The sequence below is a fragment of the Heliangelus exortis genome, chromosome 1, assembly GCF_036169615.1.
Source record: "Heliangelus exortis chromosome 1, bHelExo1.hap1, whole genome shotgun sequence".
Classification (NCBI taxonomy): Eukaryota; Metazoa; Chordata; class Aves; order Apodiformes; family Trochilidae; genus Heliangelus; species Heliangelus exortis.
This window is the reverse complement of record NC_092422.1, coordinates 30,933,037-30,948,804: the sequence shown is the minus strand read 5'-3', so window position 1 is coordinate 30,948,804 and position 15,768 is coordinate 30,933,037. Positions and strand designations below refer to the sequence as shown.

Genomic DNA, 15,768 nt, shown 5'->3' with positions numbered 1-15,768 from the left:
GCCTCTCCTCATAGGATCTGTGCTCGAGTCCCTTCACCAGCCTGGTTGCCCTCCTTTGGACCTGCTCCAGGACCTCAATCTCCTTCCTGAACTGAGGGGCCCAGAACTGGACACAGGACTCGAGGTGTGGCCTCACCAGGGCTGAGTACAGGGGCAGAATCCCTTCCTTGGACCTGCTGGCCACACTGTTCCTGATACAGGCCAGGATAATACCACCTTGGTAAAAACAGTATTAACATTAATACAATCAAAGATAGTCTGGATTTTCAGAGACATGAATTTAGGCAGGCATATCCTACTCTAACAGTCTATCTGGAGTCTCAACAGAGCAAATTTAAATCTTAAAGACCAACTGCTTTAATCTGGCCAGTTTCACAATTCTGAGACCAGGAGTGAAACTCCTGATCATCAAAAAGACACAAACAATGAATAATAACACCAAGAAAACTAGGCTTAACTAACTGATTTGTTTCATTTTCCACCAGGAGCCACCGGTCTTCAGCTGCCAGAAAAACAGATTTCAGATTGATTGGAAGCGAGATGGTGTGAGTTTGACCTTCTAATACATCCAGTACAATAAGGCGGTTTCTGTAAAATTAGAAGCCAAGAAAAAAAATAATCAGATAGAGAAGTACATGAGAAGGTCTGTTACAAATCAATATAATTAGAGGACATAATTTACTCTCACCCTCCTTCTTTGTAGAACACCAGCCAGTTTTTGTGTGAAAACTCTCGGCACATTTTGTAGTCGCTCTGTATAAAAATATGTCATATGGCAATTAGTGTTTGTTAGATTCATTCCAGGGAGTTTCTCTGACTCCTCTATAAATTAACTATGTTTCCCTTTTATTTAGAATAATCTACAGCATTAATTACCTCTCAAAATGCTATCTACCCTGCCTTATCCCAAGTTATATAATTGCATCATAATTGAGTTCAGTATTTTAGACATAATCCATTGTAACAAAATGTTAAATTATACCCAGTTTTAGCTCCAAAGAGATTTTTTTTTTTAAGACACAAATCCTCAAACAACTTCTTTATATTTTTCATATCATTATTCCATAACAACGCTGCTTTATTTGTAAGGCATTTAAACATATGAAAGAGACAACAATTAAGTGCTTGGGCTGTGAAAACAGAAAGATAAATGATCTCAGGGCAGTTTTTTCAATATTGAGCTTTGATTTTTAAAAACCCCTTAGTATAATAGAGGCAGGTGATATTACTCACCGTCTCTTCTTTGCTGTTCCACCAAGATGTTCTCTTAGGAGAATCTCGAGCATCTGGTAAGAGCACCAAGTGACGAAGGGCACCGTTGTTTGTATCCAGCAACAACACAACATTGCTCTGTGAATGAAAAGCAGATCTGTGCACATCACAGGCCCATTGAAGAGACTACCACAAATCTATACAAAGCACTTTTGCAACTCTAGCAACTTAGGACATCTTGGAAAGATGATCTAGATGTTGCTGGAAAATGGAAGATGAATCTTCTTGGTTCATTTCAAAGCCCATGGAGAAATTATTGTAGAGGTTTAAGTACATGCAAAAAGGGCCAGACTGATATTTCAGTTTTTCCATGATGTTTTATCTATGCATCTCATATTCACTTCTGCAAAGCTCTAGGAACTAGACTAGTATGGCTTACAAGACCAACCTGTAGCCATCTACAGGTAAGAGACATACCAGCTCTGTTTCATCAAGTTACTAAAATATTTAATTTCACTTATGTTTTCTTAGCACATCTCTAATGTATCCATTTCTTAAGTTACAGTGAAGCCCAAAAACTGGTGAGAGACGAAATGGCTTTGTCCTTTCTCTCTAAATTCATACTTCTGATACCATGGAGCCCATCAAATATCCCAATGTGCCTCGATCCTTCTGTGACCTGCAAACTCAGAGAGCTTATGGAGTCAGAGGTAGGACAACTCAAGGTATGGACATCAGATGCAGACAGCATACTAACCAAAGTGCACATGTCCTCCACATAATCACATTTAAAAATCTGGTATGCTAAACTTTGAACTTCTTCAGACTTCTCAGTTTGTTGCCCAATGACCCAGGGTCTACATGTCAAATGATGGGAGCTTTTTAAACCTTTCTTTTTACAAAGCACAATAGCTGCTCCTAATGTGCTTAACTAAGAATTCAAGAGAAAAATCATTCAGGGCCAATCTTAACTGCATCAAATGAAATTTAAAAGGTACAAAAGAACAAGTTAATTAAGCCTTGGGTTGAATTTTTTTGTTTGCCATTCAAGGAAATGTCAGGTTCTGCAAGAACATTTGGTTCTGCGAGGACTTATTAAAAGTAAACTGTCTACGTACAACATCTGCAATACAGCACATTAGATGTTAAGGGAGTAAAGCATAAATTGCCACAAATTGTCCTAAATAAACCAAATACAAACAATCTGAGTCAGAGTGGTTTTATTCTTCATACTTTCACTTCGGATTATTTGGAAGAATTAACTTTTCTTAGTAATGACAGCCATTTGAAACTAAATATGGTGGAGCATTTAAAATATTACCACGTTATTTGGAGCATTTGGGAATTTTAGCTAGGGTTCAATACTTCTAAAGAAAAAGTTTACATATGTTATTAAAAACCAAAATCATAGAAGTGTGGTTCAGGGGAAAGAAAAAAAAAAAAGCATTTGCTTTGGGCTTTGGTTTTCTGCTGCGTTTTATTTATAGAATTCTGCAACAGCACTGCTGTACCAGAGCAATGCATGAACCTTCCATGTGAGATAAAGAACTTATACAAATCAATTACATTATTCCACTTAGTGTTAAACTTATGAGAGCAGTTGGTAATATAAAAAGCTTCTCTACCCCACCCCTTTTGATGTTAATGTTTTCCTTCTGTGCTAAGTGACTGATGTATATTCTGTCTGTGTTTAAGAATAGATTCTTGCGTCACTTGTAAACACATCCAAGAGCAGCTCTGGCAACCCTTCAAGTGGGCTGGGAAAAGATGCTGGTGTGCAATTCCGCTGTGTTTGTTCTTGACTGGGAGAAAAGTAACCTTTGGGTGACCTCCCAACCCTGATGTCTGGAATTTCAAACTCTGGACAGATGCAATAACCAATCTTGTGAAGTGGTGTGCCTTTATTTTTAGTTACTGCAAAGTTCCCCTTTCCTTACTGCTGTTTTTATTTTAGCCAGCATTTTCCTCCTGAAAGTCCTTAAACCAAACAGAGCTATGACTTCACTTTGCTGGTATAGGAAATTGTTCCTTATGGTCTCACAGACAAAGAGGAGATTTTGGTGAAGCACTACACTCCAGTTTGAGTCAGAAAGTAAACCAATTCAGTTTAACCCTCTTCTATTCTTCTTCCCATACTCACTCTCAGTTTTGCTCTCTTCTGCCCCTGATGCTCATGTCCTGAGCCAGCAAGCTCAGAAACACAGAATATTCTTAGCTGTCAGCTTCAGATGAGGCTGATTCTTAGCTTGGCAGGGTAACCCCCTCTGGCATCTCTCCTTGCCTACTGTCCCACAAGCACCTTTTTTGTTACTGTAACTCAAAGACTTCTTGAGGGATACACACACGACAATCCTGATGCTGTAAATAGCAGGCACAGCTCCAGACCTGTCATACTGGACATCAGGTTCAAGTGGGAAAAGTCTGTGCAAAATTCATGGTTTGGGGCTCAAGCCTCCATACCTTCAGAGACAGGGAAATGTATGCAAGTAGATTATTGGTGTTCTAATTAATGCAAGTGGTGTCTTTCAAGGTGGCTTGATTCCACTGGAGATCTCATGGAACTGAGAACAATAAGTAGATATAAGCTTTGTGCTTATAATATATATATATATATATATAAAAAGAATATATAACATATGTATGCTATATATATATAGTATATATAATAATAATATATATCTATATATATAATAAATTTATAACATCAACTAGTTTTTGAAGAAAATGCATCTTTCATCCTGAAAACATACATTGGAATATTACGGTGGCTACAGAGAGGTTTCAGACATTACTACTACTTCCATACCCAGGTCCTCACTTGTGTTTCAGGAGAGATGACAAAAGGCTAAAAAAGACATCTAAAGCATCTTTGCCAACTTCTACATGAATTGGGAGAGATGGATCTCTGTGTCACCTTCTGTGCCACAGACTGCCTCGCTCCCTTGCTGAGAGCTTTGACGAAGAGCTCCAGCAGCACATGGGACAAGGAAAAAGCACTTCCCTCCCTCCCTACCCCACTTCCTGACTGAGAAAGATAAAAGCAGAGCTAAAGGATGCTGGCAGGACACAGCCCGGGCAAAGCTTGTTGAGTTCCCTGAGGCGGGCTGTAGGTTACTCTGTTGAGCTGTAGGCTTTCATCAGCAATGTATTTGTAAGGAAAAAACCCAAAGTGTGCAGTTCATTTCCACGCAACTCAATTATTCACGTGCATTTTCTTCCTATAACCCTCTATAAAATTATGCATACAGTTACCAACACTCTTTTCAGTCTGTATTTGCTCTCCTTCTGAGCAATAAAAGCAGTAACTGAAGAAAGAAAAAGAAAAGTGAAATAGGTGGGCACACAGATTGGTAAAAGAAATAGGGGTATGGCCTGAAGCACTTTTGGGGAGGACAGGGCAGAGGCATTGCTGCTTTGAAAAGATGAATGCAATTCCCAACTTAGGAGGAAATTACCTGAGATTTTTAAAGGGTCTTTTTAAGGTCTATCAGCTTAGACTGAACAAAAAAAATAAGTGTTAAAACAGGCTGTGCTCACTGAGACCAATGGCCAACATGAGGAACAGAATCATCTAGTTTTTCTTCCAAGAAGACGTAAAGGTGGCTTAAAGGCAGACAAATCTCTGATTTGTGCTACTAAGTTAAGCCCCTGAGTAGTTTATTTTAGTAAAATTTTATTTAAAAGGAGTGGAGGGAATGGTGATTTTTCATTTTATTTCACCAGAGGGCTCTATGGGATCCAGATGGATGTCATCTGGGAAATAATCACACAAGCTCATTTGAAAAGCCACAATATAATCATCTCATTCTTTCCAATAAGTTTATCATCCATATAAAATTGTTCTTCTTTGTAACTTAGTCAGAATCATTCATCTCCAAAGACCTTTGTTAAAACAAAAAATTGGGAATTCTTTTTTTGTTATTGTCTGATTACTGATTACATTATTTATGAAATAGCAGCTGGCAAGTAGACTTAAAAATTAATAAATGCAACTTATTTCTACAAATATTGTTAATATTTCTTGGTCTTTTTGCAAGAACACTTAGATGAACCTCTAAAGCATTACTTACATGATTTATATAATGTGTTTTACTGAAGATCTGTACGATGGACCCTTAAGCACAAGTCACTAACCCTTGAAGCCTTGCCCAAAACAGATATTTGCAACGAACTCTACTTGTCTTAACATGGGAATGCTGCACATTCTGAGCTTACAGCTGACAGTGACCTTAGTACACCTGAAGGTAGGCATCCTGACTATATGTCAAGGCTCCTTCTCTAGCCAGTGGAAAGAGAGGTACCTCTAGAGCACAATTCACCATGACATACCTTAGCTGAGGTGAAGTGCTCCTGCAGATCAGCTTTATCCTCCCAACAGATTCAAAAGGTACTTATTTATTAGCCTAGACTATATGCTTACCTGCTAATATCAGTAGCAATGGAGTTAATTTCATAGACAGCAATATTCACCTCAAGTCACAGGTGCACAAGGAAAGCACATGCTTTTTCCAGAAAGAGCTGGGATTAAAAACCTAAGCTCAATGTGAAACAATTAAGCTACCTGAGAATCCCTCTTCTGATTCAGAGGGAACTAGAAATGCTGAGATCCTAACACATAAGCCCTAACATAAAAAAGGACAGCAGTGTCTGTGAAGACTAGAACAGCAGTATTTGTCTAATCTGTGCTTTGATGCCTTATTTAAAAACTAATCCTGAATAAATTACTAATGTAGACCATGGATACGAACATGAATTACAAAAGAAAATCCTTTCATATTTTTTTCTGCACAAGATGCTTTCCTAAGATCCTCAAGAAGTCTAAAATTACTTTTGAATGGTGTCCTAAGTATACTATGACTTTTTGCAAGCAAATTTGCAATTTAATGAAGTATATTTTTACATTCAATGAGTAAGGTGCATCTTAATGTTAAAACTATGTAACAAGTCCTAGGACAATGCAAAGCATTCAGAATATTGTAATTGCAGCAATCCAGTCTTATTTTAAAACAGGATTACCTCACCTGAAGCACTTGCTAAGAAAGCTAAGACTGAAACTGGCAATATTTAAGCTTTGCCAGACAAAACCATGAGGTTACAGCTCAGATGAAGTCATATGGAAAGGTGCACTGAGCTACCACAGTGTCTCCATAGAATATGCTTTAATTCAGAGTTTTATTCATACTGTCTCTGAAAAACGTACTCCACGAGGACAGGCAAAACCAAAGTTAGCTACCCAAACCTTCATGGATGAGCTTGAGATAAAAACTTCATTGCTTACACCAAACGCTCCTGTGATTTGGTAAAAAACAAAACCAGCAGAATAATTATTTGCCTGTAGGAATTCAAGAAATGTATAAAGCAAATAATATTGCTGGGCTTTACAGTAAAAAGCATAAGAAATTCTCAGTATTCTTAGACATGAAATAGACTGCCATCTGTTCTACAGTTTCCTGGGTTCACTTTGCCAAAAAAGGCCAAGGATTGCTTAGAACCAACCAAATGTTATGTACACCCCTAAATAGCCCAAATGGTAACTATATACCTGTTCCAACACAGCTGCACAGGCAATCACTACAAGCAGGTAACTTCAGAATTGCATTTTTTCCAGTTGGCATTGGAAAGTGTTCAAGGCAAAGCTAAAGAAGGCATAGGCAGTTCTATTACAGGCAGAAGAACTGTGTTTCTTATAAGGCATCAAGCTTAACTGTAGTGTTTGACACCAGAAAATGGCATCAATATTTGACAAATGTTCCCGGAACAAGAGTGTTGCAGAGACACTAGTTAGGAACTGATTGAAAACTACTTAATACTACAACTCAGTGTAGGAAATGTTCTTCTAGATTGGAGTCTCTCATCTACCGAAAAATAGGAAGAACAAATTCAGAGCAAAAGAAGGAAAAAATTATCAACCATAATGACCAGATTAAAAGACCCTGTCAAACTACTGTGACCAGTAGGTAACATATTGAACTATTATTAGTACTAAAAAAATGAACAACAGCATCACTGTATCAACTGTTTTCTCATCCAACTCTTGGGCAAAGAAGTTTTGAACTGGCAATGTTCCAAAAAGTTCACTGCTGGTATTGGAAAGGGGAAAGTACGTCAAAAGTACGCAACACTTGACTTTAAAAAAAGGATTCAAGTCAAACCAACACTGAAGTCATCACTGGTTCTAAATTTGCACTGCTGAAACACTAGATGTCAAGGCTTCTATAGTCTTCTTCTAGTCTCCATATGTCAGATGTTACAGAACGAGAAATATCAGGATTCACAAAACAAATTAAAAATAGTGGCATGAAGCGAGTACCAGACTGTGACTCAGAAACTGTCTCTAGCATATACTATTTGAAAACTAAAAAGGGGACAAGATCAGAGCAGAACTCAAGTTCACAGAATAAAGCATCTTGCTTTGTACTTCAAAAACATATGGTGCTTGACTAAGACTCCTCAACTCACCTCGTTCTCTCTTTTTCTTCTATGAAGGCCAATCCCCCTCTACCAATAAGTAGAACCCAGCTTCAAGAAGGAGAAAGGACATTATCCAGCTAGAAAGTGCAAGAAGAAAATCTCCACATAAAAACTAAAGCTGAAGGCAACTCCCAAGGTTCAAGTACAGTGAAAAAGAGATCATTCAGAAGGGTGTAGGCTTCTCCAGGCTATTTCAATGTGTCGAGGCAGACTCCTCAGCCATCCTACCCTTACATTACTACTTTGCTCATCAACAAATATTTAGCTGTATTTTGATTTTTTTTTCTTACCTCCTCTTCATGTAGAACTACTTGACCCCTGAGTGGGTTTCCCAGTGGTGCCACAGTCACAAAAGGTTGCCAGACATTTCCAACTGTTCTTGGGAAGAGGTCATACAGATCCACAAAGTATCCACTTTTGCTAGAAACATTCATGAAGTACACGGAAACGGGATTACACGTAGTAACGTAAAGAACATTTTCAGCTTCCTCCTCTGAAATAAGAAAATAAATATAATGAAAGGCTACTGATACTCTATATTATTCTTCTGGAAAGACAAATGTCTAAAAATGATACAGCAAAATGTACAGCAAAATTACCACTGCTTACACAGGAAGATAAAGAGAGAAATGGCCTCTTGATACTATCTAAACGTTAAAAGGTAGAATCTTGCCACAACACTATTAACTCTTTGAACAAGTAGTCCAAGGTGCATTTTTGTAGGCATGACTGCAGTGCCTGCCAGTTGCTTGCATATACAAAATTTGTCCACATGTTTCTGTTTATAAAATTAATTCTCCCCCTTTTTCTATCTCATCCCCCCTTTCAAATAATGTATTTAATAATTAAACATGGGACGAATGGACATTTGGTATGGAACTTTTCATGCTAATCACCTTCCTTACTGATTTCAGACAATTCTTAAAATCAATCCAAAGCCATGTAATTTCTGATTCACCACCACAGACGTTTGTTAATGTATTGAACATATGGCTAGAAGCAGAAAAGGCAGCATTTAAGTACTCATGATCTGCTTATAATGCACAATTAAGTTTAGAGATGTGTAATGATGAACACTAGAAACATTTATGAATATTCCCAATGATGCAATTCACTTTGGGACACAAGGAGTGTAGGTTACTAAGGCAGGTTTGATCCAACAGGAAAAAAACCTAATTGGTATAAACTCAGGAAAAAAACCACAGTATTCTGCAAGTAACAAGGTTTGTATGAAAACTGAATTCACAGCCCTCTTATGAAACATAAAAACTCGACAGACTTGTAATTTTGCATCTTTGTTCTACTTTAATGACATATCCTTCTTTTAGTCTTGTATCCTTAGAAAGGCCACAATGTCCCAGTGAAATTATGCTTGCATTTCAATGGCTGCTTATTTTAGTATTTCATCTAATGTTAAAAGTGAAGTGCAAACAGATGAAGTATTTCTACACTCCACATCCTCCAGTCCCATATTCTAATTCTAAGCATTATTCCTATACCCCACTACAAACCTAGCAAGAAATATACACTGAAGTGGTGCTATTAGGCTTAGAATCCTTCACGTTGCCCTTTTATATTCTGCCACTGGCTATCAGTGACCACTTATGCAGTCAGCAGCCTAGTTCTTTCTCATCTCTCAGATATTTCATTTATTTAGATTGTTCAAGATCATTACAAAAGTTTACTAGCTTTTCTTACCATACCTTTTGTTACTGTGACATCACAAACTAAGTTAATTTCATTCAAAGGAAGTGTCCAAAAAGCCAGTTCTTCTGTAAAATGGAGGGACCTGGCTTCATGTCGTTCCAGTGGAAACCCTTGGATATTTAAGTACACGGGGCCCTAAAATGAATGATAAAAATGAGAGCTTGCTAAAATAGTTCACTCCCCATGCTTTATGGAAATCCAGAAATCTTCTTCAAGACTGCTAAGGCTATAAACAATTGAAACAGGCCAATTATTAAATAAATAAAGGAAAGAGGAAATGCTTTTCTGTAAGCATTCTTAATGGCCTTACTGCTGTTTTCTTTACAGTACTGAAACCATCAGGACATTCCTGTTTAGTCTTTTACTGGTTTGAAACTGTTTCTGCTTACTGGCACGAAGGAGGTATCGTGTAGTAATAAAGCAGAGTCCATCAAAAGAAAGAAGTCAGAATGCTTTTGTTTCAAAGAAGTTCAATGACAATTTGTTACAGTATAAATGTCACCCCTGCATCACATTAGCAGTTCAGACTTTTAGTTATTCTCTGGAGTTATAGTTACTGAAGTTAAACCAAGAACTCGGAGCTGAAAAGGACTTGGAATCTTTGGCTGGAGGTCAAACTGTATGAAAGGTTCAGATTCAAACTTGACAGTACCAAAGGTCTGTAATAATGCAGCTCCACGCAAAAAAGAGAGGCAGAAAACAAGTTTCTTTTCAGTTTTTGATCTTTGCCAAAAATTGAGGCCTAGCGTCTGAAACTGGCTACCTCCAATATCCAAAACAACCACAAAGTTCCTTCAAATATGGTATTTTCATTATCTTTATGAAAACCTCTTTTCAAGAATTTCTGACCAAACTTATTGTTTTTAAAGCATCTCTGACATTGATGGCCAGCTATACAACAAGATTAATTTTTCTAGTCAGCACAGACATCCCAGGGACAGGTGACGAGGACTACGGTTTGTATATGCTCTATTTCATGAATAAATTAATCAGGTTTTAGATTCTTTGCATCCCAAGACATAAAGCCAGTAACACGTAAATTGGGGGAAAAAAAAAAAAAAGACAAAAAAAAAAGACAAACCTTTATATCTATTTTTTGAGTTTCTGTTGGACATAGCAGTTTCTGTTGTGCATTCCCTGTCTGATTGACTTTCCAGTAGCCCATAAATTTATGATCTGGTAATGGCAGTCTGTCAAACAATGTAGGAACAAACAAATTTTTACATTCATTAACCAGCAACTGATATGGACTGAATAATTAAACCAACAGCATTTTTGCAATGAGGCACGTATGAAGATTCTCTTGTAGAAAATGCTTTGTCACTAATCCTTAAGTTTTTAACTTTTAAGTCACAAAAGTTTTAGTCTTATGGAATAATAATAGAGTCATAACAGCACCACAAAAGAAGCAATTTATATAACATTGTCCCTAAAGAAAAACTTTTCTGGTCTGAATTGCTTGAGATATGCAATAAAATGCAGGCAAACTGCTTCTTGCTTTGCTTTATTCAAATCACGAAGGGTGTGATAGCACCACTTAAAGAATTCCTGTCAGTGGCACATTTAGCTGAAAAAACAGCAGAATAAGAGCAGTAAACACTGTGACAATGAAATAAACAATGCAATAAAAGTTCAACAAATCATTTTCATATATTTTGCCACTGACATGAACAAAGGCAAATGAATACAACAGGTGTGAGAGCTCTGCTCTCTTGACAGTACAGTCTACAGACAGGATAGGGACATCTTGGAAAGCCTCAGTTGCTTGACTTGGTCTAATTTCTTCATTTCTGTATCTTTTATTTAGGGAAGAAATACATGGGCCACAGCAAAGCTAATTCATACAGGAAAAGAAAATGCAGGTGTATGACAAAGTAGCTTGACAGCAAAATAGAGACAACACAATTTTTATTTCTTTCCTCTGAAGTGATTTGCAACTACTGAAAACACTTCGACTTTGTTAACTGGCATTAGTACTTTCAAGGTAAATTAATTCATCACTTTTGGTTGGTTTTATTTGGGGTCAGTTGCTCCTAAAAAGATTTACCAAAACTGCATTCTTTGCTACACACTGTTGCTCATTATTGTACAGCTACAGATCTTGGCTTCTCTCGGGTTCTACAAATATCTCCAAAGTCTATTTTAAGGAAGTTCTCTTTGACCGTTTGTTAAAAGCCTGTGAGTGGTCTCTTCTGCCTTGTCTGATGATGCTCATTTCTACTGTTATAAATCTTTTCCCTCTCCACACAACCAGCCTCCACCCCCATTCTGCGTCTGAACATCTGCCAAGGCAGTCAGATAGCCAAAGACACTTTTTGCCAACAGAAAATGCCTTGGATACTACAGATCACAAGTGCTCATAGATAAAAAAAAACAGCTGCCAGCAATATGCCACTGGGACATGTCATGAAGAAAGTGTATGTCACTGATTCCCTCTCAGTCAACCAGTAGAGTCTTCCTTTTCTGTTTGTTGCCTTAGTAAAGAGCAGCTTTTAAATGTGACTTATTTTACATTCTCCCTCACTTCAGTTTGTGTTTGCCCATTCTTTAAACCTAACTAGTCCAGCCAGATTCTTCCTAAATTAAGATAAATTAAGCCAGACTCAAAAATAATTAATGTAAAATGTATTGTAGATTACAACACCATTACAAAAAACCATTCAGGATGTACTATTTTAACATATACACAATTTTCATATCGATTTGTTGATGCAGTCAGAAAATGGGCAAACAGTCAAGTCACCAGACTAAATGTCAGTTTATCCATGAACTCCATTTTTGCATCAGGCTTCCATTTGGATTTTAAAATTATTTGTTGGGAATACATTTGGGAATACATTTGTTATTTATTGAGTCAAAACTGTTTTGTGTGCAAGAAGAAACTGGAGAATTTTTTTTTTTTGCTATGGTCACTCTGAGAAACATAATCTCTGATTTGCCTATAATCAGCAATATTTCTTTCCCATTAGGCCAATGAAACCTGGCCTTCCACAACCATTTGGACTTTGGTTTTAATTTCTTGCACATCACTTCCATGAACAACAGAAATCAATGGGTTCACTACTAATCATGAATAATTCTAAAATTTTAAAACAAAACACGTTAATTACCAGCTCTAACCAAATAACCTGCTGTATTTAGCAACAGAATTACAGATTGCATCATAAATCTTGTCTAAGAAAGATTACGTACTGAAGTAGCTGGGGGTATTAAAAGTCTTATGACCAGTTTGCCTCCTGAACAATATTCAGGACAAAGGGAGGACACAGAAGGACTGGAACAACATGTCCACACTGAAAAGGTGCATAAATCTTATCAGCTTCCCTCTAGTGACTATGTATGATACACAGTGAAAGAGGAAGATTTTCTTTTCCAAGGACTTAGAAGTAACAAGCAAGTTGTGAAAACAACTTGAAGTGACAGTTCCAGTAAAAAGATTCACAAGGTGCTCCTGCCAGACTAATGTATCTCAAATCAACAAACCAAATACTGTTTGCTTAAAAGGTAGACACAATACTATGGAAATGCTACCACTGGCAAAAATCTGTGAAGCAAAGAGATCTGATGGGTGTAAAAAGTGCAGCAGGTGGGTAAGACTGGTACTGTAACTCCACTGCTCTCTCCAGTTGGAGTGTCCAGAGTAATCTGTGATTTTTGCTTTCCTCAAAAGCTGGAAAGGCTTTCTAGAACAGAAACACTACACAAGATACTACAGTAATCCTATAAGAAAACCAAGACTTAAAAGCAAATTCTAAGAAATTATTTGTGATCAGTTCTTTGATTAAGGATCTGTCAAAGACTGTTGCTTAAGGAAAATTTAGAAAAAAATTTTGATGTTTATTTACTCTTAATTTTAGGTCCTGGTTAGCTACAAGATCTCCCATATGAAGTGGTTATATAAATAAGTATTTTGTTTAGAAAACATGATTGCATGGGACCTACAGTCGATGGGACACTTCTACAAAAAATTAATATTTAGCCTGTGCATTTTTTCTTGCACAGCAGTCTAAGAGAAAACAATCTGTCAAACAGTAATTCTCGAGTGGCTTCTGTTGATGGAAACCCTTTTGAAGTGACACATACAGAACATTATTTCTTTCCATTTGTATCTTTTTGATTTTAGAAAATAAATTAATTTTAGGCCATTAAAAATAAACAAACAAACAACAAAAAACGCCAACAAAACCAACTAACCCACAAACCACCAAACAACTATGTTCAAAAAGTCCTTAGAACCTGGTTTATAAAGTTTATTGAGTTACATTAATTCTAGAGCCTAAACTGGAATTCCTGTACTGGTGACTGGTACCATCTGTTAGATTTCCTCTGCAATTTTAGCTGGATACAACTCTCAAAGTTCCTTTGCTGTTGTGTGCTGCTCATGTGTCTCACGGGTTTTTTTCCTATTTTTACAGCAGTTATGTTTCAGTGGTAATTTAAATAATTCTGATTTTTTAAGGTTTTCTTCTGGATTAAGTAAAAAGTGATAGACTTCTCCATTTTTTAACATAAAACAAACAAAGAAAAAAAACCATTCAGAAATTATTTGCTACAAGATATGGCAGAGACTACCTGTATAAAGAAGTCAGCAATTAGGATTTTCTTGTCCTAGAATTTACGGGAAATGATTCTGTACTTATTTCTTTTCCAAGATTTGTATTCTTATCAGTAGCAATGATCTTGCTGCAGGTATAACTAACATCCTCAGGCAGAATAGGTTTGGACTAGTACCCTAATTTTCATGTTAGTCAATATAACCATTGAGCAATTTCTTATGCTAGGTAGTAAGTCTAAAAAGTTTTGCCAATTAAGAGTGGACCACAGAAGTTAACACCCGTGGAGGGACACTGTTGTCATTAGGACACAAGAAATCACAACTATTAAACCTTCAGATTGCCAGATTGTGACAGACTGTAAGCAGGGAGGAAAACAAGCTTAAAATTGAGAGTAGTTGCAACAAGTCGTAGAACTAATCTGAAAAAATACAGTACAGTAAGAAAAATGTAAGCATGAAGGAAGTTGATTACATAAAGCAAAGATGGGGTAAGCATTATACAGGGTTCTGTAGAAAGAATCTGAAGGTTCCTATTTAAAAAACTAGACATTAGTTAAACAGTGTAAGACATGGAAACATACTGGGGCTTTTAAAAGGGACTGCTGCATGAAATACATCTCTGTTCTATGCTTTGGTACTGCTCTGCTCAGCTCTAGTAGAATCAAGCCTGGCCAGTTTCACACACAGTGCTTCAAGACAGACATGAATGTAGTGAAGAAGGGCAGCATGTAAGAAAAATAAACCCAGAGACCTTGAAAAGAGGAAAAGATAGGGAGAACTGGGTGTGTTTAGTTTAAAGACAACTTTCTAATGGCAAGGATATTTAGAACCAAGCTTTATAACCTGCTCTGCGAGCAGAACTCTGATGGTTTTCAGGCATGAATCACGGCAAAAATCAGGTAAAAAGGTTTTACCCTCAGATTCTTGGAAAACACTGTAGAGGAGGTCAGTACTCTAGTTCTAAATGTGTGGCAGCTTTGTGAAGTACCTATTCTGCAGTAGTCTGGACTTATCTAATTAACTCAATGTGTCCATCACAGGAGCTTGCAATGTGAGCTAGAAAAGATTTGGAGAGATTAATTCTTTTAACCCAAGGCAGAATCAAGTGAGACTAAACCATTCCTGAAAGGCAAGTCTGTAACTCAAGGTGATCCATTTGAGGCTTACAAGCTCCACAGGAATGACCACCAGCAAGGCTGTCTTGGGATGGAGCAGTAGGATAACCTGTAATGTCAGCTGTGGTGGAGGCAAGTGAGATACTGAGAGCAACACTGCTGCATCATCACAGACAGGTAGGTGGTCAGTGTAGCCCCAGTATTGCATGGTGAGATATAAGAAAAAGTAAAAAGTTGGCTTTATCAACTGCATGCAAACTGCTCCTGTAGTTTCTCCTCCTCCTCTGCCTTCAGTGTACAAAGTATGTGCTCATAGCTGCCAACAAAGTGAAGTTTTTTATGAGCATCTTGTGAAGGTCTTGTTAAGTCTGTCATCCCTGGTGTAGCCTGCCCTATAAAAAAATCAGTGGTGGATTCAAAATTATGTTTCTTCTATCTTCTCACTTTTAGACTGAACAGTCTCCCATTAGAGCAGAGGTTTCCTAGATCTCTGATCTCATTACTGAAGAGTCCTCTCCAATCCACCTATGTAAACCCATGTTTAATACTTCTAAAAATTGAATAGAATACTATTTTTTCCAAAATAATGGCAAATGCCATAACTCTTTAAAATAGAATTTACCAAGTTTGGTTTTTTTTAGCAAAGAAACTATGGCAAGAGTTTCAAGTGTCTACTGTCAATTGGGCAGATACCATAGCTGCTCAAGC

At 37.2% G+C, this 15,768-nt stretch overlaps 1 protein-coding gene across 2 annotated transcripts in view; it reads right to left on the bottom strand.

The window, feature by feature from the left end:
• Nucleotides 1-15,768, bottom strand: part of VWA8 (von Willebrand factor A domain containing 8) — a 178,854-nt gene that overhangs the window by 54,263 nt on the left and 108,823 nt on the right. For both annotated transcript variants that reach the window (XM_071740230.1, XM_071740222.1), the window contains exons 27-32: nucleotides 10,472-10,580; nucleotides 9,387-9,525; nucleotides 7,974-8,176; nucleotides 1,234-1,350; nucleotides 689-753; nucleotides 463-588 (exon numbers count right to left, since the gene is read on the bottom strand). In XM_071740230.1, the coding sequence (XP_071596331.1) occupies nucleotides 463-588; nucleotides 689-753; nucleotides 1,234-1,350; nucleotides 7,974-8,176; nucleotides 9,387-9,525; nucleotides 10,472-10,580 (759 nt within the window). The remainder of the gene's footprint in view (nucleotides 1-462; nucleotides 589-688; nucleotides 754-1,233; nucleotides 1,351-7,973; nucleotides 8,177-9,386; nucleotides 9,526-10,471; nucleotides 10,581-15,768) is intronic.